General features: G+C 40.0%; 1 protein-coding gene across 3 annotated transcripts in view; it reads right to left on the reverse strand.

Moving 5' to 3' along the window:
* TMEM117 (transmembrane protein 117) overlaps nt 1-25,825 on the reverse strand; it is a gene marked incomplete at both ends in the record, with an annotated part of 622,588 nt that overhangs the window by 228,264 nt on the left and 368,499 nt on the right. For all 3 annotated transcript variants that reach the window (XM_080706437.1, XM_080706438.1, XM_080706439.1), the window contains one exon: nt 15,405-15,502. In XM_080706437.1, coding sequence (XP_080562563.1) covers nt 15,405-15,502 — 98 coding nt within the window. The remainder of the gene's footprint in view (nt 1-15,404; nt 15,503-25,825) is intronic.

The raw sequence follows: 25,825 nt of genomic DNA on the forward strand, positions 1-25,825 counted from the left end.
AGACAAATCCTCAAGTCCCTTATTCTGCCAACCACTACTAATCCAATAAATGTGTCTTCTTAAGAAAAAAAAAAGATAATAAGCTAAGTGTTTGGAAAAAAATCATCCCAATGTGCTTCCCATCAAAAGTATATTCTACTTTCTCACCCTGCATAAGAGTCAATTAAAAATTGATCAAAGACTTGGAAATCAGACCAGAGACCTTGCAGGTTTTTTAAGGGGGCATAAGTCCAACACTTCAACACAAAGGCACAGGTAAAATCTTTCTCAACAAGACCCCAAAGGCATAAGAAATTAAAAAGTAGATCCATACGCAGGAATGCATAAAACTAAAGAGGTTTTGTACAGCAAAGGAAACTATCAAAAACTTCAAAAGAATACTGACAGAATGGGAGAAAACTTTTGCCAACTATTCCTCTGAAAGAGGACTAATATCTAGAATATACAGAGAACTCAAGAAACTCAATGCTAAGAAAACAAATAGTCCAACAAAAAATGGGAAAATTAACTAGATACTTTAAACAAGAAGAAATTCAAGTGGCCAATAAACGTATGAAAAAATTTTCATCATCATTATCAATCAGAGAGATGCAAATCAAAACTACCTTGAGATTTCACTTAACTCCAATATAATGGCAATCATTAAAAACACAAACAACAACGAAGGCTGGTGAGGATGTGAAGAAGTGAGATCTAATGTATTGTTGGTAGAATTGCAAATTAGTGCAACCATTTTTGAAAACAATATGGAGGATTTTCAGAAGAAAGGGAACAAGCCTACCATAAGATCCAGCAACACAGCCAGGTGTGGTGGTGCATGCTTGTAATCCCCGCGCTTGGGAGGCAGAGACAGGAGATCACACAGGTTCGAAGCCAGCCGTGTGCGCTGGCTTAGGAGACCCTGTTTCCAAATAAAAATGTAAAAATAGGTCTGGGAGTATAGCCTGGAGGTATAAGGGCTTCCAGGAATCCCAGTACCACGCACACACACAAAAAAGATCCAGCAATACTATTTCTGAGTATCTACCTAAAAGAATGGAAACCAAACTACCAAACAAATGCATGCATATCTATGTTCATAGCTGCACAATTCACAATTGCCAAACTATGGAACCAGTCAAGATGTCTATCAACAGATGAATAGATTACAAAACCATGAGATATGTACACAATAGAATTTTACTCAGCCAAAAAAAGAACAAAATTATGCCATTTGCAGAGAAATGGATGGAACCGGAGAACATTTTGCTAAGTGAGATTAGTCAGTCACAAGAGGTAAGAAATCAGATGCTCTCCCTAATATATGGAAGCTAGAGAGAAAAAGGGTCATAGGAGGAACTGTAGATGAGGAAGGAGAAACAATAGATAAGCAAATAAGGTGACCTAACTAAGGGGAATGTGATGGGGGAAGAGAAAAATCCTCTAATGTGCATGATGTACATTCATAAACATATCAAAGTCAATCAGTAAGGTAACATGAGAAGGAGGGAAGTGGAGGGAATGGGGTGAATTGGGTCAGGGCTAAATGAGTGATGTGTGCATGTATGCCTCTATCACCTGTACCCCATTAAGATGTATGACTACAATGCATCAATAAAAATTGTTTAAAAGTATACCGTGTCTATAAAGAACAAATGAAACAGAAAAGATAATATGAATATATCACTGGTTCCTTATGAATTTGTTATTTACTTCAGACAGACACAAGTCAGTAAAAATGGTAGTTGATTATCTCTCCAAAAAATAAAAGCATATAAGGCAGTCACATAGGCTTTAGATTTTTAGCATCTTTTCAATTATCTAAATGGCTAGGGAAAATTCTTTGGAGTAGATCCATGAATATTCCTCTTTTCCCATTTATTGCTTTCAAATAGAGTGATAATTTAATCTCCTCCCCAATCTGAAAGCCCAAGTGTTATAGAAACTTCATCTCTGTATAGTTACAGAAAGAAATTGGAGCTTTTTTTCTTCAATGTAGACACTAATCACAAAGAGTCAAGGAACAGCATAGGCACAAAGTTGCAAATGATATAGTTTCTAACAGAAATTTGTGAGTTAAAGCAATTACTCACAGGTAAAAGGAAACTGCAAGGTATACAAACTGTAATGTTCAAACTTTTACACAATCACAAATGCAAGACATGAAAGTTTTTCTTCCCAAAATGTCTTCTCCTAAATGGATTTTTCAAACTAATTCCTTAACTACAGCAAAATAAAAAATCTTTTTTTTTAGTGGATGACATGTAGTATGCAAATACTCTGTTATTGAATCTAGAACCTTGCCAATGATTTCTGTATTTTTTATATCTGAAGACTAAAAACAAAAACAAATGCCTTATATATACTCACTAATCCCTTTGAAAAAAGAAGCAAAGGTAGATATCTTTGCTTCCAACATAATTCCCATATTCATCATTTTGCCTTGGATTTTCCATTTTAAAATAATTAATACTGTTTTCAAGAAAATCTAACTGTACAATATAGATAAAATTTAAAAATATGTTTTTTAACTTGACAAGGTACTTTACTTCTGTGAAAGTTACATACACACCATGAAATTGGGGCAAGCATACAGCCCAGGCAGTCCAAGCTTCCATTTATTCCCCTAATGCATAGCCCACTGTGTCATCCCCCATCGGCTGGGGTGAGACCTCACAGTCTAATCCAGTTGGTTCATTTCCCATTGGGCAAGGTTTTTCTTTAGAGAAGAAATAGGAAACCTTGACATCTGATGGTGGAGCATGGACATATAAATATATGTACCAAACTACAAAACAGATTCCTAAGTTACTACACAAAATGGATACCAGTCAGTTTTTATATGACCTTACAACTTTCCATAGAACAGATCCTTTTTATTTCTTACAAATATTCCACCTGGAGAGAAAGTGCCCTGGTGCAGTCTCAAGTCTTCCTACCCTTCAGCCAGATTTCTTCCTCTTCTCAGTCATAGGGCAGATATGCCCATTACCTTGTTCTCCCAAAGGGCCGTACCTCCCCAGGCACTTGGTCAGAGAGGTTATGTACAGGCCTATGCACATAGCAGTCTGCCCGTGAAGCTAGGCCAACCTTTTCTCCAGTTGTAACACAGCCGTATCCAAAGCTACTATTTCCCAAGGTAACCTGGAGACTTATCTGGCTACACTGATTCCGCAAACTCCTTTCTACCTAGATCATAAATACTCATCTCTATTAGATCACTGTAAATATCTAACTAACTTGGTGCTCCCCATTTTACTCTTAAGATTCATCCTTTTCCTTACCAGGTCCCCTCTTTCTTGGCTAATTCATAGTCTCTCCCATATACTACGTGTGAGATCTTGGACAGATCACAACACTGAGCAGAGATATCTTGGCCAAGGCCATATGGCCCAAGGATCTTAAAAGTAATCTCAAGCACATACCTATGTGCTCATGGCTTAGGATTCACCTATAGTTCATCAGTTCTTTTGTCAGTAAGCTAGTGGATCTCTGCCACCATCCTCATACCAGACCCAACAGGCATCTATGTTGAAACTTTATTACAAAATTATAAAGCAGAGCTCTGTAACAAAAAAAAAAATACACATTCGGGCTTAACACCCAAGTCATTCTGAAAATCTTAATATATGCCACTTGAAGTAACACATTCACATCCAAGATATTTCAACAAATTTATACAATACATATTAAGCACTAATTTATGTACAGAAAATTCTTATTAGTTTGGATCCAACTATTCCAACTTACTATGAACCAGTCAGCTGTCTTGAGTCTTCCAAAACAAGTCTCAAATGAAATCTCAGCAATCCCTCAAAAGCCACAGAATAATTGGAAGAATTAGAAGTTTCCATGATAATTAAGAACAAGGATCCATGAGGGACAAAAGAGAAGATTCAAGGATGAAATATGAGGGTTTTTTTACCTGGGTTAAATGTTAAGTGGGATGGGATCTTAGAACCCCCAACTCTTATTTGGTGTAATAATAAATGTGACACAAAACAAACAAACAAACAAACAAAAACAAGTATTCCACATGAGTTGTTTGTGTTGAACTCTTTATATAACTTGTGTTTAGAGGATTCCACTGCATGGGGAATTCTCATAGAACTTCAAAACTATTTGTTACAACTGGCAACTTTCTTATACTTTTCACATTTTTAAGGTACTAAATCAGGTGAATCTGTATATGTGGACCAACTAAAAACTTTGGCACATCTTTTTTAATCAAGGTTTCTCCCCATACTGTGTTCTTTCATATCTGTGAATTGGTCTGAGAGCGCCAGACACATTCTCCCAAACATTACCTTGATAGGAGCACTCTCAACTATGCATTCTTGTGTAACAGTGAAACCTTCCCACAGTGTATATTTGTGGTTACTCCCTTTGTGAGAGTTCTTTCATGTCTGTACAAGTATCTGGATAGCCTAAAGGCTTTCTCACATTGCTTAGATATATAGGGCTTCTCTTTACTGTGAGTTTTGTTATGTCTTAGAAAGACACAGAATTGCAAAGGCTTTCCCACATTGCTTACATACATAAGGCTCCTCACCAGTGTGAATTTGCCCATGGATCTGAATGTAATGGGAAGAACTAAAGGCTTTCCCACACTGCTTACATATATATGGGGGTTCTCTCCAGTATAACTCCTTTCACAGTTTGTAAGAGACTTAGGATTACCATAGGCTTTCCCACATTGCTTACACACATAGGACTTCTCTCCAGTGTAAATTCACTCGTGTATGTGAATGGAATGGGAAGATATTTTCACTGAAAGAAGAAAGCAATGAGCCAGCAGGGGAGAGAGAGAGAGAGAGAGAGAGAGAGAGAGAGAGAGAGAGAGAGAGAGAGAGAGAGGTTGGTTGAGAGAGAGAGTAAGTGTGTGTCTGGACATAAATTTAGCAGTGAATGTGAAATAATCTTTAGCTGGTCTACAGATTCTATTCTCAAGAAGAAAACTCATTCTAGAGTTAAACCAGGTAAAAGCTATATGCATGAAGAAGGTCCCATTGGTCATTTATTCTTAAATGAGCCCCACAGAGCTCAGTCTCTTTATAAACCATGTGTGCATTTGAGATATGGAGAGAGATCGGATAAATGTAAGAAATAGGAGAAAGCCTTCAGTAATCACAAATGCTTTCTGAAACATGAAGGGAGTCATACCAGAGATAAACATCATAAGTGTAAGCATTGTGGGAAAATCATCAGTAGTTCCAGTTACATTCAAATCCATGAAAAAAACTCATACTGGGAAAAAACCTTATGAATGTAAGCAAAATAGTAATGTTTTCCATTTTTTTTTAAGATTTTCTTTTTTTTAATTTATTTTTTATTGGTGCAATGTATTCATACATCATAGTGGTATAAAGAAAATACTTTTGTAGACATACATGCACATCTCGCCCAGTTAGCCCCTACCACAATCCCCATCCCATTCCCTCCCCATCCCTCCTTCCCACGCTTGGCTTACTGGTTGACATCTAGTATTATAGCAATTTATACAATACTAACATTGATAATCTCACATAACAGTTTCATTTGTCTGGTACCAAACTTTTGATGACTTAAAGATAACATTTCAATATTTCTTTTTGCTTTCTTTCTTACCAGAGAATATTTTTTTCTTTTTTTTTTTTTTAGGTGAAACTATCATACATTTATTTATTTATTTTTCAGAAAAAATCTATCCTGATATGGAATATGGACTCTAGATACCCAAAACAGTCTCAAAGAAGAACAAAGCTAGAAGATGTATATTTTCTGATTTCAAACCATATAAAGCTACAATAATTGAAACAGTGTAGTACTGTTCTAAAGGCAGATATATAAACCATTGGGGCTAAATAAAAGCCTAGAGATAAATTCTTCCATACATTGTCAAGTTATTTTTGACAAGGTTTCCATGAACTTTTGGTGGAGGAAATACTAGTCTTTTAACTAAATATTGTTGAAAAATAATAATAAATGAAAAAGAATAAAATTTGACCCTTACCTAACACATATACAAATATTAACTCAAAATAGATAAAAGACCTAAATATAAATCTTAATACTATAAGCTTTTAGAAGAAAATCTGGGTCATAAAACCTCACAACATTGAAATTGGAAGTGATTTCTTGGATATGATTTCAATGGCACAGGCAACAAAAGAGTAAATAAACTCCCTAAAAAATAAAAAAAAATATTTTATATCCAAAGACAATGTAAACAGAGTTAAAAGTTACTGATCCTCTTCCAAGAGTTCCTCCTATGACCCATTTCTCCCTAACTCTCACATATTAGGGAAAGCATCTGATTTCTTATTTTTTGTGCCTGACTAATCTCACTTAGCATAATGTCCTCCAGTTCCATCCATTTCCCTGAAAATGATGTAATTGAGTTTTTTTTGATGGCTGAGTAAAATTCCATTGTGTACATATCCCACAGTTTTGTAATCCATTCATCTGTTGATGGACATCTTGGCTGGTTCCATAGTTTGGCTATGGTGAATTGTGCAGCTATGAACATAGATACACATGCATTAGTTTGGTAGTTTGGTTTCTTTTCTTTTGGGTAGATACCCAACAGTGGTATTGCTGGATCAAATGGAAGATTTGTTCCCATTCTTCTGAGGATTCTCCATACTGTTTTCCAAAGTGGTTGCACTAATTTGCAATCCCACCAACAATGTCTTAGAGTTCCCACTTCTCCACATCCTCGCCAGCATCTGTTGTTGTTTGTGTTTTGAATGATGGCCATTCTAGTTGGAGTTAGGTGAAATCTCAGGGTAGTTTTGATTTGCATCTCTCTGATTGCCAGTGATGTTGAGCATTTTTTCATGCATTTGTTGGCCATTTGAATTTCTTCTTTTGTGAAGTGTCTATTTAGTTCATTTGCCCATTTTGTTATTGGATGCTTTGTTTTCTTAGTGTTGAGTTTCTTGAGTTCTCTGTATATTCTAGATATTAGTTCTCTATCAGTGGTGTAGGTGGCAAAAATCTTCTCCCATTCTGTTGGCTCTCGATTGAGGTTCTTGATAGTTTCCTTTGCTGAACAGAAGCTCTTCAGTTTCATGCAATCCCATGTATTGATTCTCCTTTTAATTTGTTGTGCCTTTGGGGTCTTGTTGAGGAAATGTTTGTCTGTGCCTATGTGTTGTAGTGTTGGACCTATGCCCTCTTCAAGGAGCTTCCAGGTCTCTGGTTTAATTTCCAAGTCTTTGATCCATCGTGAGTTGACTTTTGTACAGGGTGAAAAAGTGGGATTAACATCCAATTTTCTGCATATGGTTAACCAGTTTTGCCAACACCATTTGTTGAAGAGGCTATCTTTTTTCCAGTGTATGTTTTTGGCCCCTTTGTCAAAAATCAATTGGCTGAAAGTGTGTGGACTTGTTTCTGGGTCTTCTATTCTGCTCCATTGGTCTATATATCTGTTCTTTTGCCAGTACCATGCTGTTTTTATTACAATGGCTTTGTAGTATAGTTTAAAGTCAGGTATTGTGATTCCTCCTGCGTGGTTTTTGTTGCTGAGAACTACCTTGGCTATTCTGGGCTTTTTGTTATTCCAGATAAATTTAAGGACTGATTTTTCTATGTCTGTGAGGAATGATCTTGGTAGTTTAATGGGCATTGCATTAAATCTGTAGATCACTTTTGGGAGGATGGCCATTTTAATGATATTAATTCTGCCAATCCATGAACATGGAAGGTCTTTCCATCTTCTAAGATCTTCTTCAATTTCTTTTTTCAGTGTTTTATAATTTTCTTTGTAGAGATCTTTTACTTCCTTGGTCAAGTTTATTCCTAGGTATTTTATTTTTTTGTGGGAGATCCTGAGTGGAAGTGTTTTCTGAATTTCTGTTTCAGTGGATTTATGGTTGGTGTACAAGAAAGCTTCTGATTTTTTAAGATTGATTTTGTATCCAGATACCTTGCTGAATTTTTTGATCAGTTCTATAAGCCTTTTGGTTGAGTTTGTTGGGTTTTCTAAATATAGTATCATGTCATCTGCAAATAGTGAAAGCTTAAGTTCTTCTTTTCCTATTTGCACTCCTTTGATTTCCTTTTCTTGCCTTATTGCTCTGGCTAGAGTCTCTAGTACTATATTGAAGAGAAGTGGTGATAGTGGACATCCTTGTCTCGTTCCAGTTTTTAGGGGAAATTCTTGAAGTTTTTCCCCATTTAATATGATGTTGGCAGTGGGCTTATTGTAGATTGCCTTAATAATGTTGAGATATGTTCCTTCTATTCCAATTCTCTGCAGTGTTTTTATCATAAATGGATGTTGAATTTTATCAAATGCTTTTTCAGCATCTATTGAGATGATCATGTGGTTTTTGTCTTTGATTCTGTTTATATGATGAATTACATGGATTGTTTTTCGTATATTGAACCAGCCTTGCATCCCTGGGATGAACCCTACCTGGTCATGGTGAATGATTTTCTTGATATGGTTTTGAATGCGTGTTGCTAGTATTTTGTTTAATAGTTTTGCATCCAAGTTCATCAGAGATATAGGCCTGTAGTTTTCCTTTCTTGAACTGTCTTTATTCGGTTTGGGTATTAGTGTGATGTTGGCTTCATAGAATGTATTTGGGAGAGTCCCGTTTTTTTCTATTTCCCGAAATAGTTTGAGTAGTATTGGGATTAGTTCTCCTATAAAGGTTTTATAGAATTCACTTGGGAAACCATCTGGTCCTGGGCTTTTCTTTGATGGTAAGCTCTTTATTGCTATTTCAATCTCTTTGATTGTTATTGGTTGGTTTAAGTGTTCTATATCTTCTTGACTCAGTTTAGGAAGGTTGTATTTATCTAGGAAGTTGTCGATTTCCTCCAGATTTTCCATTTTGTTGGAGTATAGTTTTTCAAAGTAGTTTCTGATAATCCTCTGGATTTCTACGCTGTCAGTAGTAATGTCTCCTTTTTCATCCCTTATCTTCATAATTTGGGTTGATTCTCTCTTTTTTTTAGTTAGGTTGGCTAGTGGTTTATCAATCTTGTTAATTTTTTCAAGAAACCAGCTTTTGGTTTTGTTGATTTTCTGTATTGTTTTTTTATTCTCTATTTCGTTAATTTCTGCTCTAATTTTAATAATTTCCCGTCTTCTGCTGGCTTTGGGGTTCAATTGTTCCTGCTTTTCAAGGGCTTTGAGGTGTGTCATAAGGCTATTTATTTGAAGATTTTCTGTTTTTCTTATGTGAGCACTCAGTGCTATAAATTTTCCTCTTAATACTGCCTTCAAAGTGTCCCAGAGGTTTTGATATGTTGTTTCTTTATTTTCATTTGTTTCTAGAAATTTCTTGATTTCACCTCTTACATCTTCTATGACCCATTCTTCATTCAGAAGTGTGGTGTTCAGTCTCCACATGTTTATGTTGTTTCTCTGGGTCTTCTTATAGTTGATTTCTAGTTTCATTCCATTATGGTCTGAAATGACACAGGGAAGTATGTAACATTTTTTAAATTTGCTAGTGCTCATTTTGTGTCCCAGGATGTGATCTATTTTGGAGAAGGTTCCATGAGCAGCTGAGAAAAATGTAAACTCTGCTGTAGTTGGGTGAAATATTCTATATGTGTCCAAAAGGTCCATTTGGTTAATGGTGTTCTTTAGTTCTGAGACATCTTTACTGACCCTTTGTCTGGAAGATCGGTCTAGTATTGTGAGAGGTGTGTTGAAGTCTCCCAGTATTATTGTGTTGGGATTTATGTGTGGCTTCATGTCACAAAGAGTTTGATTTATGAAAGTAGCTGCCCCTATGTTTGGGGCATAGATGTTGATTATTGTTATTTCCTCTTGCTGGACTATTCCTTTTACCAGTAAAATGTGACCTTCTTTGTCTCCTCTAATAAGTTTGAGTTTGAAGTCTAACTTGTCTGATATCATAGTTGCTACTCCTGCTTGTCTTCGAGTACCATTAGCATGGATTACCTTGCTCCAGCCCTTTACCTTGAGTTTGTTCCTATCTTTACTTGTGAGGTGTGTTTCTTGTAAGCAGCAGATGGATGGATTCTGGCTTTTAATCCATTTTGCCACTTTATGTCTTTTTATTGGGGAGTTGAGGCCGTTTACATTCAGTGTGATTATAGAGAGATAATTTTTAATTCCCAACATGTTAAGATCTTATTTCTGTTTGAGATACTGTTTATTCTTCTTTGCTTAGTTGTCTGCTGGATGGGAATTCTTGTTTCTTTGGTTCTGGCGTGAATTACCCATTTCCTCTTTGCAGTTAATCTCCTTGAGTATTTTCTCTAGCACTGGTTTTGAAGACATAAATTCCTTCAGTTGCTGTTTGTCATGGAAGCTTCTTATTTCCCCATCTAATTTGATGGATATTTTTGCTGGGTAGGAAATTTTTGGCTGGAAGTTGTTTTCTTTCAGAGTTTGGAATATGTTACTCCAAGCCCTTCTGGCTTTCATAACTTGGTTTGGGAAGTCTGGAGTGATTCTAATTGGTTTGCCTCTGTATGTCACATGGCCTTTTGTTTTTGTTGCCTTTAAGATTCTCTGCTTGGCTTCCACATTAGTCATTTTGACAATTATGTGGCGTGGGGATCCTCTTCTCTGATCCTGTCTAAAGGGAGTTCTATAAGTTTCCTGGACCTGTGTATCGACCTCTTGCTCTATGTTTGGAAAATTTTCTGCTATTACTTCCTTGAAGAGATTGTTGATCCCTTTGGTTTCACCTTCTTTTCCCTCCTCTATTCCAATTATTCTTAGGTTAGCTCTCTTGAAATGGGCCCATATTTCTTCAATGTCAGATTCCTGCTGTCGGGTTTTTTTTTCTAAATTAGAAACTATGCGTTCATTTTTAGAATGATCATCTTCAAGAAGCGAGATTATATTCTCCATGTGGTCTAATCTGTTGTTTATACTTTGAATTGAGGCCTTTATTTCATTAATTGCATCCTTTATCTCTTTTTGACTCTCTCTAAATTCTTTTCGAAAGTCCTCTATTATTTCTAAAGTTATTTTCCTAATTTGATCTTCTAGAGATCTTTGGGTTTCTGTGTTATCAGATTCTGATGTTGTGGTGTTGTTGGCATTCACTGCTCCATTGTTATTTCTCTTTCCCATGATTTTGGAAGTTTGTGCCTTCTCTGGGTTCTTCCCTGAGTCACTACGAGTTCACTTAAGATGCTCTGGATCTCTAGTCTATGGTATCTCAGTCACCACTACTCCTTTACTGTGTTGTATCACAAAGTCTCAGACCCAGGGAGTCAATCAAGGCTGCTTAGACCGTGGGGGGTGCCAAGTTGGGCGTTCTCCAGTGGGGAGTTGTGACTATGGTATGATATCTCTGCCACTGCCACTCCCCCACTGGGCTGCACTGCTAAAATCTCCGACCCAGGGAGACTATCTGCGCAAGTCCCTGGGAGTGCAGTACTGGGATTTCTCCCCTAGGGGCCGCAATTTGACTCACGGTTGTTGAGTGCGCTGATGGAGCTGTAGTGAACTCGGTGGATTCGCTGCTGCCGCCACTGGCAATATGGCACCACTGCCATGCCCTCGGCCGTGATGCGGCGTATTTCTTCTCTGGTTTTGAACTCTGCTCTGAGTTCTTGCCAGTTGTGCTGCGCCCAGCCCTTGGGAGCTTTAGATGTTCCCTGCACCAACAAAACTGCTGACTGCCGCCCGGCTGTTCAGCACCTGCTCACCTCGGCTCGCTGTCCACCCCTCCTCTCAGGCGCCTGGTGGCTGGTTGAGTGGGTTGGTCTAGGGCTGTCCGGTGAACTCGCCGCTGCCCCCAGCAGTAAGACGCTGCTTCTGCATCCTAGGCCGCGAGGCCAGAGTACCTCCTCTCTGGATTTGAGCTCTGTTTTGAGTCTCCCTCCTCTCTGGAGCCTGGTGTTGCTAGGGGAGATGTAGGCCGCGCCGCTCCGGCCGCTCTGCGCCACGGCTCTGGCTGCTCCGCACCACGGTTCTGGCCGCTCTGGCTGCTCCGGCCGCTCTGCACCGCGGCTCTGGCTGCTCTGCACGGTGGGTCTGGCCACTCCGGCCGCTCCGGCCGTTCCGTGACGCGGCTCTGGCTGCTCCGGCTGCTCTGGCTGCTCCGCTCAGCTGTTCTGGCCACTCTGCTCCGGCTGCTCCAGCCGCTCCACTCCGCGGCTCCGGCCACTCTGCACCGCCGCTCCAGCCAATCCGCGCTGCAGCTCTGACTGCTCCGGCTGTTCTGGCCACTCCGCTCGGCTGCTCTGGCCGCTCTGCTCAGCTGCTCGGAACCGCGACTCCAGCTGCTCTGTACCGCGGGTCTGGCCACTCTGGCCGCTCCGGCCGTTCCGCGCCGTGGCTCTGGCCGCTCCGGCTGCTCCGGCCGCTCCACGCCGCGTGGGCGTGGCACTTCGGGCTGGTTTTTTTCCGGTGTCTTGTTTTTCCAGCCCTTTTTCTCTGTCCCTTGTATTTACCGTTTTTATTTCTTTGCTGTGGTGTTTTCTGGCTCTGAAAGGCGCTGGTTTTGAGGTAGTAGAGTTGGATTGTTAGCGGGACTTTTAAGTGCCGCTTTCCTCCGTCGCCATCTTCCCGGAAGTCTCCATTTTGTGAATAGCTTTTGAGAACATGAAAGGATTCACACCAAAGAGAAGCCCTATATATGTAAACAATGTGGTAAGGCCTTCAGGATTTAAAGTTCTTTTAGAAAATATAAAAGAATTCACAGTGGAGAGGACCTTATGAATGTAAACAATGTGGGAAAATTTTTCTTTCTTTGAGTTATGTTCGAATACACGAGCAGACTCACAGTAGAAACAAACCCTATATATGTAACCAATGTGGGAAAGCTTTCTGTGCTTCTAGCTCCTTCAAAAAACATGAATAAGCCAGGCGTGGTGGCACATGCTTGTAATCCCCGTGCTTGGGAGGTGAAGACATGAGGATCATGCAGGTTCGAAGCCAGCCTTGCTGGCTTAAGAGACCCTGTTTCCAAATAAAAAATATAAAATAGGTCTGGGAATGTAGCCCAGAGGTATAAGGGCTTCCAGGAACCCCAGTACCACAAAAAAGAAAGAAAGAAAGAAAGAAAGAAAGAAAGAAAGAAAGAAAGAAAGAAAGAGAAACAAAACATACTGCAAAGAAAGCATATGTTTGTAAACAATGTGGGAAAACCTTTATTCTTCCAGTTAAAATTTGGTACAGGAAAGAACTCACACTGGAGAGAAACCTTATGTATGTAAACAATGTGGGAAGGTCTGCTCTTTTCTTAGTTCTCTCAGAAAATATGAAAGGATTCACACTGGAGGGAAACCCTATATATGTCTTTAGTCCTTCGAGTTACATTCAGATACATGAGCGAATTCACACTAGGGAGAAGCCCTATGTATGTAAGCAATGTGGGAAAGCCTCTGCAGTTTACAGTGCCTTTCTAAGATATAACAGAACTCACAGTGGAAAGAAACGCTATATATTTAAGCAACGTGAGAAAGCCCTTACTTCTTCCAGTTATGTTAAGATACATGAGCGAATTCATATTGGAGAAAAAATATTTTAAAATGGCATTTAAATTGTTCAGGTTATTTTATACTCTATATAATTTGAAATACTACTTCTGAATAATAACAGTAAAAAATCTCTCAAAGATATTAATTATTACTAGTTTTCACAGAAACCCTGTCAAAATAATGTGTGCATTTTTAGTTTGTTATACATTGAAGAATATAATATTATCAAGTGACATAATTAAATTATTACTTTAAAAACATTTAGACTATGCAGATTGACCATTGAGGGTGTGTTACTACACAGTCCAAAAATAAGCCAATTTGTATGATATTGATAACCTATTGACTTTAGTAACAAAGTTCAAGTAAAAATTTATGAAGATGCTTCAGGAAAATATAGCCTGATTTCTTCTCTTCAGAAGAGGAATTGTGATCAAGAATAATAGCAACAATCACAGAGGTTTCAGATTACTATATGCAAGGTTCAACTATGTAAATAATGTATGTATGATTTTGGTAACTGATACTATCACCAATGAGCTGGCTTTGAAATATATTAACTAATAAAGATACATATATAAATATTTTATGTTAGTTATATAAAATATATGTAAAATGGATACGATTCTAAGAGAGATACTACATGAATACCTCAAATACAAAATATGTATAAGATGAATATTATTTAAAGAGAGATAATCCACTAATACTTTTGATATTAGTTGCTCTCCTTTCAAATTATGATTCTTTGAATCCATGTAGAGAATTCTATAGTATAGAAGGATTCTTAGGTCTTACGTTTTTATTTGACACAATTAAAGAGTAATTAAATATAATCATTTGGAAAATTTTATGCCAATATATCCTTTATTTGTCTAGAAGCAGTCTATTATAGTGACTAATAGTGTCAAAGGCCTATGCTTGTAATAACAGAACCTACTTTATAGAGTTGTGAGTATTAAATGAATAATTATATAGAATGTCATGTCCTTAGGCTCCTACCTGAAGAAAAACATATCCTCAATTAATACTTGCTATAATTATTCTATGTATTAAAAAAGCTATATGAAAACATATGGAGGTTAAATATCACCATAAAACAGGCTACATTTGACTCATAGAAACAGGTGTGAATAAACATCTACAAGATCATATTCATTTTCATATTATTGGAAAATCCACTTTTGTTTATCTACTAAGAATTGAGTTCAAATGTTCTAAATCTCTAGCAACACTAAATGACAGCACAAAGGAAAACATAATGTTTATTTTCTCCAAGTACTTACTTACTATGATTTTTGTAGCTTTCATAATATAAACAAAAACTGAATCTAAGACCAGATTTTTCTTCTATTTCCAGCACAAGCTAGCATCAATTACAATGTTTCTAAACATTAGTGTATAGAATTTTTCACTTATTTGGGAGAATCATCGTCCTGAGGGAGTACTCCTAGCCAGAGGAAATCGACTTTTTTCATGTCTCTACCTTTCTAGATTTTCTATCTAAATATTATCAGATACACATAAAAATGGTGGATCCACAAAATAAAGTTCTAAATTACATGGGTTGCTTTTTAATTACAATGAATTTGAGGAAGCACAAAAGGAAATCATATAAAGAAAAACTTCCAATGAGCCAGATCTGATTTGCAAAGAGGATCCTTTTCTTTATCACTTCTTCAGGACAAAATCATACTCTGTCAAGTATATGGTACAATTTAGTGTGTACAGAAGACAGATTTATATATCAGATTTCACTGAGGAAAACTACAGCTGGTTTTTGCTGCATCAAAAACCTACTTACTTCTGGTCAAATATTGCATCACTATATTGGTAAAACTTCTTTAAGTGTGAACATGTGACACTAAATAAGTAGAAATTAATTCACAAAATAATTAGGATAATTATTTTAACAGAGCATACCATCATCTCTAGAATTCTGCATATTTAAGGAAAATTGCATCCTTTAATGAAAGAGGTAAGGCAGAAAAATAAATGGAATTATTTCTTACCAGAATAAAATGATCCTAACATTTCCTTTTTTCCAGAAAGCTCTTGCAGATTTTCCCCAGTCAGGATAGGGTTTGTCCTGAAGCATCATATCAGTGACCTGAAGCAATAAGATGAACTTATTTAGCACTTTCAGAAATTTTAAATTTAGATTTGACTATAAACCTATAATTTACATTCTACGGTACAATATATACATGTTTTAATATTAAATATGCAAAGATATAAAAATTAGAAGAATATACTTCATTTAATTAAAAACTTTAAGAGCTTTTTTGATGTTACATACTGAGTGAGCAAATTTATGGTCATTCAACATGCCAAATACTGAGACTGTTTTTTCTTTTTAATTTTTTAATTTTATTTATTTGGTTTTTTTTGTTGTTGTTGGTACTGGGGTTCCTGGAAGCCCTTCTACCTTAGGGCTACACTCCCAGACCTATTTTATATATGTTTTTATTTGAAAACAGGGTCTCTTAAGCCAGTGTGGCTGGCTTTGAACCTGCACAATCCTCCTGTCTCTGCCTCCCAAGCATGGGGATTACAAGCCTGCACCACCACATCTGGCTGAGACTGTTTTTTATAATAACCAGTAAGGCTACCTTTTATAAGAAACCATCTTCAAACTGTAATGTCTCTTTAGAAACAAACATATGTAAAAAATAAAATACTGTGTGTAACTAGGCAGACATGAGTAAGAAGATAAAGAGGTGGAAATAGGACTCACTCACCTGAAGTGCTGAAAACTCATTCTACCTCAGATGACAGAGAACCCCACCATAAACCACCTCCAGGGCCAGGCTTAAATCTAAAAGGAGTCTGAAATAACAGGCCTAAGGTGCTTTCCAACTTTGAGGTACCTGAGAAACAACCTTTCAGGTGATCTTGGGTTCAATGTAATATCATTTACATCATGGTTTTGACCCTCCCTCCTTGGGTTTTGCTTAGTACTACTGCGACATTTTCTAATATGATAGAATCATTGTAGGTGCACTAAGCAATTTTGTATGGCACAAATAGCAGTAACCACCCTAGATACATAATATATGAGGAGAGAGGTTTCAAAACCAAAAATAAAAGCTTGCCACTTGCAAACCTCAGGCCACCTTGTCCCTTGGGACAGCCTGTACACTTTCCAAAATACATCCTTTATGCTTATCCTATGTCTCTTGACTGAAACCTTTCTATCGGGAAGACAAGAACCCAGGAGCCTATCACCTGGTAACAGTACCATAGTCCCTTTTTTTGTATAATGTCTGTTCTAATATTATTAAAATATTTTATTAGATTATATGTGAGAACAAATTAGTTAAGTCACTTCTGAAAAGAAAGTAAAAATCTTAAAGATTCCTGATAAAACCTTTAATTTAATAAGCCATTAAAATTTCTGTCACTGTCCATACTATCTTTCATTGGTTAAAACTGTGTGTGGTTTCTTTCTTATTCTTACACTTTGCAGACTCAAAACTTGAATTCTAAATTGTTCTTACAAGTGCTGTAATGTGGATGTTCTTAAAGACTTGGATAAGTTTTTTTTTTTTTTTATTGGTGCATTGTAGTCATACATCTTAATGGGATAAAAGACTTGTGGAGACATACATGTACACATCACCCAATTAACCCTTACGCAATCCCTACCCCATTCCCTTCCCATCCCTACTACCCATGCTTGGCTTTGATGTTTAAGTACATCATGATCTTTAGAGAGTTTTCCTCTTCCCTCCTCCCATCCCCTCAGTTAGGTTGCCTTCCTCTATAGGATCTCCTGCATCTAGAGCTCCTCTCCTGTTACCCATTTCTCCCTAGCTAATGCATATTAGAGAAAGCATTCAATTTCTTATTTTTTGTGACTGACTAATCTCACTTTACATAATTTCCTCCAGTTCCATCCATTTCCCTGTAAATGATGTAATTGAATTATTTTTAATGGCTAAGTAAAATTTGTGTACATATCACATAGTTTCGTAATTCATTCATCTGCTGATGGACATCTTGGCTGGTTCCATAATTTGGCAATGGTGAATTGTGCAGCTATGAGCATGAATATGCATGCATTAGTTTGGTAGTTTGGTTTCCTTTCTTTTGGGTAGATACCCAAAAGTGGTATTGCTAGATCAAATGGTAGGTTTGTTCCCATTCTTCTGAGGATTCTCTATACTGTTTTCCAAAATGGTTGCACTAATTTGCAATCCTACCAACAATGTTTTAGAGTTCCCACTTCTCTACATTCTCACCAGAATTTGTTGTTGTTTGTCTTTTAAATGATTGCCATTCCATCGGAGCCTGCCATGAGGCAAGGCCGGTACTGGGGCGTCCGAGGCCGGGATAAGAGCCTGCCGAGGGGTTAGGCTGGTGCTGGGGCCAGCGAGGTCAGCATCGGAGCATGCCATGAGGCAAGGCCGGTGCTGGGGCCTCCGAGGCCAGGATAAGAGCCTGCTGAGGGGTTAGGCCGGTGCTGGGGCCAGTGAGGTCGGCATCGCAGCCTACCGTGAGGCAAAGCCGGTTCTGGGGCCTCTGAGGCCAGGATAAGAGCCTGCCGAGGGGTTAGGCCGGTGCTGGGGCCAGTGAGGCTGGCACTGGAGCCTGCCATGAGGCAAGGACGGTACTGGGGCCAGCGAGGCCGGCACCAGAGCCTGCCATGAGGCAAGGACGGTACTGGGGCCAGCGAGGCCGGCACCAGAGCCTGCCATGAGGCAAGGCCAGTACTGGGGCCTCTGAGGCAAGGATAAGAGCCTGCTGAGGGGTTAGGCTGGTGCTGGGGCCAGCGAGGCCGGCACCGGAGCCTGCCATGAGGCAAGGACGGTACTGGGGCCTCCGAGGCCGGGATTAGAACCTGCTGAAAGGTTAGAACGGAGCTGGGGCCAATGAGGTCAACATCGGAGCCTGCTGTGAGGCAAGGCTGGTACTGGGGCCTCTGAGGCCAGGATCGGAGCCTGCCGAGGGGTTAGGCTGGTGCTGGGGCCAGTGAGGCCGGCACTGCACCCTGCCGTGAGGCATGGTCGGTGCTGGGGCCTCTGAGGCCAGGATCGGAGCCTGCCGAGGGGTTAGGCCGGTGCTGGGGCCAGCGAGGCCGGCATCGGAGCCTGCCATAAGGTAAGGCTGGTGCTGGGGCCTCCGAGGCCGGGATCGGAGCCTGCCTTGAGGCAAGGCCGGTACTGGGGCCTCCGAGGCCGGGATAAGAGCCTGCCGAGGGGTTAGGCCAGTGCTGGGGCCAGCGAGGCCGGCATTGGAGCCTGCCATGAGGCATGACCAGTGCTGGGGCCTCCAAGTCCGGTATCGGAGCCTGCCAAGGGTTTAGGCTGGTGCTGGAGCCAGTGAGGCCGGCATCGCAGCCTGCTGTGAGGCATGACTGGTGCTGCGGCCTCCAAGGCCAGGATAAGAGCCTGCCGAGGGGTTAGGCCGGTGCTGGGGCCAGCGAGGCCGGGATAAGAGCCTGCCATGAGGCATGACCAGTGCTGGGGCCTCCAAGGCCGGGATCGGAGCCTGCCAAGGGGTTAGGCCGGTGCTGGGGCCAGCGAGGCCGGCATCAGAGCCTGCCTTGAGGCAAGGCTGGTACTGGTTCCTCCAAGACCAGGATAAGAGCCTGCTGAATGTTTAGGCCGGTGCTGGGGCCAGCAAGGCCGGCATCAGAGCCTGCTGTGAGGCAAGGCCGATACTGGAGCCTCCGAAGCCAGGATAAGAGCCTGCCAAGGGGTTAGGCCGGTGCTGGAGCCAGTGAGGCTGGCATCACAGCCTGCCATGAGGCATGGCCGGTCCTGGGGCCTCCGAGTCCAGGATAAGAGCCTGCTGAGGGGTTAGGCTGGTGCAGGGGCCAGCAAGGCCGGCATCAGAGCCTGCTGTGAGGCAGGGCCGATACTGGGGCCTCCAAGGGCAGGATAAGAGCCTACCAAGGGGTTAGGCCAGTGCTGGGGCCAGTGAGGCCGGCATCGCAACCTGCCGTGAGGCATGGTCGGTGCTGGGGCCTCTGAGGCCAGGATCGGAGCCTGCCGAGGGTTTAGGCCAGTGCTGGGGCCAGCGAGGCCAGCATTGGAGCCTGCCATAAGGCAAGGCCGGTGCTGGGGCCTCCGAGGCTGGGATAAGAGCCTGCCGAGGGGTTAGGCCGGTGCTGGGGCCAGCGAGGCCGGCATCGGAGCCTGCCATGAGGCATGACCAGTGCTGGGGCCTCCAAGGCCGGGATCGGAGCCTGCCAAGGGGTTAGGCCGGTGCTGGGGCCAGCGAGGCCGGCATCAGAGCCTGCCTGGAAGCAAGGCCGGTACTGGTTCCTCCGAGGCCAGGATAAGAGCCTGCCGAAGGGTTAAGCCGGTGCTGGGGCCAGCAAGGCCGGCATCAGAGCCTGCCGTGAGGCAAGGCCGATACCTGGGCCTCCGAGGCCAGGATAAGAGCCTGCCGAGGGGTTAGGCCAGTGCTGGAGCCAGTGAGGCCGGCATCGGAGCCTGCCATGAGGCAAGGCCTGTACTGGGGCCTCCGAGGCCAGGATCGGAGCCTGCTGAGGGGTTAGGCTGGTGCTGGGGCCAGCGAGGCTGGCATCGCAGCTTGCTGTGAGGCATGGTCAGTGCAGCGAGGCTGGCATCGCAGCTTGCTGTGAGGCATGGTCAGTGCTGGGGCCTCTGAGGCCAGGATCGGAGCCTGCCGAGGGGTTAGGCCGGTGCTGGGGCCAGCGAGGCTGGCATTGGAGCCTGCCATAAGGCAAGGCCGATGCTGGGGCCTCCGAGGCCGGGATCGGAGCCTGCCGAGGGGTTAGGCTGGTCCTGGGGCCAGCGAGGCTGGCATCGGAGCCTGCCGTGAGGCAAGGTCGGTACTGGGGCCTCCTAGGCCAGGATAACAGCCTGCCGAAGGGATAGACCGTTGCTGGGGCCAGCGAGGCCGGCATCAGAGCCTGTTGTGAGGCGAGGCCAGTGCTGGGGCCTACTAGGCCGGGAATGGAACCTGCCGAGGGGTTAGGCCGGTGCTGGGGCCATTGAAGCCGGCATTGGAGCCTGCCGTGAGGCAAAGCCACTCCTGCGGCCTCCAAGGCTGGGGCCGAAGCCAGCTTAGGGGTTAGACCGGTTCAGGGGCCAGCGAGACCAGAACTGGGGCCTCCCATGAGGCAAGGCCGCTGCTTGAGCCAGAGAGGTCTGGATCAGTTTACTGAGTAGCCAGGCCACTACTGGGGCCATCAAGAGTGGGATCGGTATTTGCAATGCAGCATGCACAGAGAAATATCGCAGAAAATATAAATCATACGCTTCTCTTAATCAGCAATAACTAGGAGGAAAGGGGCAACAGGAAGAGGTTGAGCTATAGAAAGGGCCCTATAGTGAAGCAACTAATGTGACCAATCAGAGGGTATGTAATACTGGAGGATGGAGCCTCTTTAAAATGCAGGAGGTACATAAACAAATGTATCAAAGTAAATCACCAAAGAAGCGTGGGATGGAGGGAGGGGGAGGGAATGGGATGGGGGCTGGAGGAGGGCTAATTGGATGATGTGTGCTTGTATATCCTCTCAAGTCTTGTATTCTAATGTGATTGATATATGACTACAATGCATCAATTTAAAAAATAAATAAATTAATTAAAAAAATAAATGATTGCCATTCTAGTTGAAGTTAGGTGAAATCTCAGGGTAGTTTTGATTTGCATCTCTCTGATTGCCAATGATGTTGAACATTTTTTCATGCATTTATTGGCCACTGATTTTTTTCTTTTGTGAAGTGTCTATTTAATTTGTTTACCCATTTTTTGATTGGATGATTTGATTTTGGTGTTGAGTTTCTTGAGTTCTCTGTATATTCTAGATATTAGTCCTCTTTCAGAGGGGTAGGTGAAAGAAACATTTTCCCATTCTATTGGCTCTTGATTGAGGTTCTGGACAGTTTCCTTTGCTAAACAGAAGCTCTTCAGTTTCGTGCAATCCCATGTATTGATTTTCATTTTAGTTTGTTGTGCCTTTGGGGTCTTGTTGAGAAAGTGTTTATCTGTGCCAGTGTATGTTTTTGGCCTCTTTGTCAAAAATCAATTGGCTGAAAGTGTGTGGACTTGTTTCTGGGTCTTCTATTGTGCTCTGTTGGTCTAAGTATTTGTTTTTGTGCTAGTATTATGCTGTTTTTATTACAATGGCTTTGTAGTATAGTTTAAAGTCAGGTATTGTGATTTCTCCTTCATGGTTTTTGTTGCTGAAAACAACTTTGGCTATTCTGGCCTTTTTGTTATTCCAAATAAATTTAAGGACTGATTTTTTTCATGTCTGTGAGGAATGATCTTGGCATTTTAATGGGCAGTGTGTTGAATCTGTCAATCACTTTTGGAAGGATGGCCATTTTAATGATATTATTCCATCTATCCCTGAACATAGAAGAACTTTCCATCTCCTAAGATCTTCTTCGAATTCTGTTTTCAATTTTTTAATAATTTTCTTTGTAGAGATCTTTTACCTCCTTGGTTAAGTTTATTCCTAAGTATTTTATTTTTTGTGGGTGATCCTGAGTGGAAGTGTTTTCTGAATTTCTTTTTCAGTGGATTTAAGGATGGTGTAGAGAAAAGCTTCTGATAGTTAAGATTGATTTTGTATCCAGACACTTTGCTGAATTTGTTGATCAGTTCTATAAGCCTTTTGGTTGAGTTTGTTGGGTTTTCTCAATCTAGTATCATGTCATCTGCAAATAGTGAAAGTCTGAGTTCTTCTTTCCCTATTTGTACTCCTTTGATTTCCTTTTCTTGCCTTTATTGCTCTGGCTAGAGTCTCAAGTACTATATTGAAGAGAAGTGGTGATAATGAACATCCTTGTCTTGTTCCTGTTTTTAGGGGGGAATTCTTGAAGTTTTTCCCCATTTAATATAATGTTGGCTGTGGGCTTATTGTAGATTGCCTTTATGATGTTGAGATATGTTTCTTCTATTCTGATTCTTTGCAGTGCTTTTATTATAAATGCGTGTTGGATTTTATTAAATTCTTTTTCAGCATCTATGAAATGATCATGTGATTTTTGTCTTTGGTTCTGTTTATATGATGAATTACGTGGATTGGTTTTTATATGTTGAACCAGCCTTGCATCCCTGGAATGAACCCTACCTGGTCACTCAACTACAGAGGAGTACATATTTTTTCTCAGTTGCTCATGAAACCTTCTCCAAAATCAATCACATCATGGGCCACTAAGTGAGAACTAGAAAACTCAAAAAATGTGTCATACTTCCCTGTTTCTTATCAGACCATAATGGAATGACATTAGAAATCAACTATAAAAAGACCCAAAGAAATCACATGAATATGTGGAGGCTGAACACCACACTTCTGAATGAAGAATGGGTCATAGAAGATGTAAGAGGTGAAATCAAGAAATTTCTAGAAACAAATGAAAATAAAGATACAACATATCAAACCTCTGGGACACTTTGAAGGCAGTATTAAAAGGAAAATTTATAGCACTGAGTGCTCACATAAGGAAAACAGAAAATCATCAAATAACCTAATAACAGACCTCAAAGCCCTTGAAAAACAGGAACAATCTAACCCCAAAGCCAGTAGAAGACAGGAAATTATTAAAATCAGAGCAGAAATTAATGAAGTAGAGAATTTAAAAAAATACAGAAAAATCAACAAAACCAAAAGCTGATTTCTCAAAAAAAAATTAACAAGATAGATAAACCACTAGCCAACCTAACTAAAAAAAAACCATCAACCCAAATTATGAAGATAAGAGATGAAAAAGAAGATATTACTACTGACAGTGTAGAAATCCAGAGGATTATCAGAAACGCCTTTGAAAAACTATACTCCAACAAAATGGAAAATATGGAGGAAATTGACAACTTTCTAAACTGAAAAATACAACCTTCCTAAACTGAGTCAAGAAGATATAGAATACTTAAAACAACCAATAACAATCAAAGAGATTAAAGCAGCAATAAAGAGCCTACCATCAAAGAAAAGCCCAGGACCAGATGGTTTCCCCAGTGAATTGTATAAAACCTTATAGAAGAGCTAACCCCAATACTCTTCAATCTATTTCAACAAGCAAGCCCATCTCATAGTGCCACACAGAATACAAAAAATGGTCTCCAGAAGTATTCACTGGCATACCAATGACCATACTCACCCAAGATGCAATCAGAAGAGTGGATATGGAGTTCAGTTTCCAGAAAAGACTTCAACTTAATTCTTATTTATATTCAGTCTCAACATCATTTCTGGGAACAGAGTTCCCAAGATAATCTTGGTTGATGAGAACTTAAGTTAGCTCACTGCCCTTCATTGAGCAACATTGCAGATGAATGTCAGCTCTGCCTTACTTGTGCCTACAATAATTTTATGTGATATAGTGTCACTATCAAATTTGAAAATTTGCAACAATCTTAAGTTGTTTTAATATAAACTCGCAGTTAATATCCTTTAACTATCAATCACTTTGGAAAGTGGGACTGCAACTCATATTAAGAATTTACAAAGGCAACCGGGCGTGGTGACACAGGCTTGTAATCACAGCATTCGAGAGGCGGATACCAGAGAACTGTGGTAGCTTCAGCTACTCCCTTCGTAACTCAGTAAGAGCCGGTTTTAAAAAATAAAAAAGACTCAATAATAGGACAGGGGTGTAGCTTGAAAAATGCCATTGTGTTCCACCCCCAGTGTCACCAAAAAATGAATGAATAAATAAATAAATAAATAAATAAACAAATTTACAAAGGAAATAAACTTGGTTTTACTTATTTTTAAAGGTACTAATTCACTGATAATTCTTCATAAACAGATGAGAATAAATAAATAAATTTTCTTCTTGATCCTTTTGAATTATAGAATTTTATTTCTCAAGGAAACTAATGCCCATGGATTGTATTTTCTTCAAAAAAAAACACCTTGTGATATTTACCCAAGTGATAAAATGGAAAATAGAATAAAAATTAACCATGACCTAAGTGAATGTATCATTACTAGAAAAAATATATATTGTTACTAAAAGGTAAAGATGAAGTAGAAACTTAAATCATATATTTTGGGGCATAAAAGTCTTATTACTTCCTTGGAGGGAAAAATTGCTATTCTTTCAAATATAATAATTTCAGTCACTGTTCTTCCATAACCTTCTTAGATAACAATCCTTGTGTTAAATATTTTAACAAAACTTCAAGGTTAAGTAAATAAATACTAAATAAATATTTCATGTCTGAAAAGATTTATAAAAGAATGAATTCTGTTCAGTGATATTTATTCCTGAGTGTCTGCCTGACAACAAATATTTTTAAGGAACAAAAGTATTACTGGGTTGATTTTATTGTATTTTCAATGTTTTCTGCAAGGCATTTTCTGGGAAATATTTATCATATTTCTAGAAAAGACAATCTGCTGCTGTATGAACAATAATTACAGCAGCATGTTTTGTGAAAATAACATCAAAGATAAAGCATATTCTCAGAAAAATGGCAAGACGAGGCCAAGAAACATTCTTTCGGGTGGCAAGCAGCTGATCTTTCTCACCCCACCTCCAAATCTTTATTTTAAGTCATATCATCAGATCAATGTCAGGTCACTTGCAGCTAAATTGGCAGCTGCAGAGATAGTCATTAAATGGATGCATTCAATAAAGGAAAATCCAATTACTTTTTGCATTAGAGAAATAAAATTCATTTCTGGTGTTGGTCAAGGACAATCTTTGTGGGAAAAGATGCAAGAGAGGGAGGCTCAAGATGATGCAAAAAGGTTGCTGTGTAGCATAAATACAACACAAAACCTGCCAATGCTACTCCCAAAGGGAGATATTAGAATGTGAAATTTCAGGACTTTGTATGCTAGGAGAAATTTGTTTCACCGTTTGAATCTCACAATTATTCCCTTTCCCTTTCCTCTCTATTACTAGGACTGCACAGAACTGGGAATTTAATTATGGCACTTATCACATCATGCTTTGTTAGTCCTTCTCAGTAGAATATCAGCTCTTTTAGGGGATGGATGGTGTGCAATCTAGCAAGAAACTGTATTTTGCTGTTTAAAGTCAGTAAACTCTTGTAAAAACAATTTATCTCTACAGACACCTAAGTGAAATCTTTGTTCCTCTGTGAGTCGGCTTGAATGATGTTGTAGCAACAAGGACGACATGAAAATAGCAGTGATGATGGACAGACTTTACATTTGCTATAGAGCTTCATGGTTTAAGCTCTTAGGGGCTTACTTTTCTTGTGGATTGTCAAAGCAACTTTTATAAAATAAATCACTATTTTCATGACTTAAGGGGGAGAAAACTGAGATTAAATAATATAGCAAGCTCACATACCTGATGTACTATTGCATGCATGAGTTACCATTATGGGTCATAAACCTAGACTCTTCATCTTTTACTAGGTTTTTTTTTTAGCTTTGAAACATAGGTTAGACTTTATTTTTTTAACTTTATTTGCATATATTCACACAGTACTTGGTTTGTGCCCTAATTGCTTATTGATCATCTGT

This window comes from Muscardinus avellanarius, assembly GCF_963383645.1.
Source record: "Muscardinus avellanarius genome assembly, chromosome: 11".
NCBI classification, from domain to species: Eukaryota; Metazoa; Chordata; class Mammalia; order Rodentia; family Gliridae; genus Muscardinus; species Muscardinus avellanarius.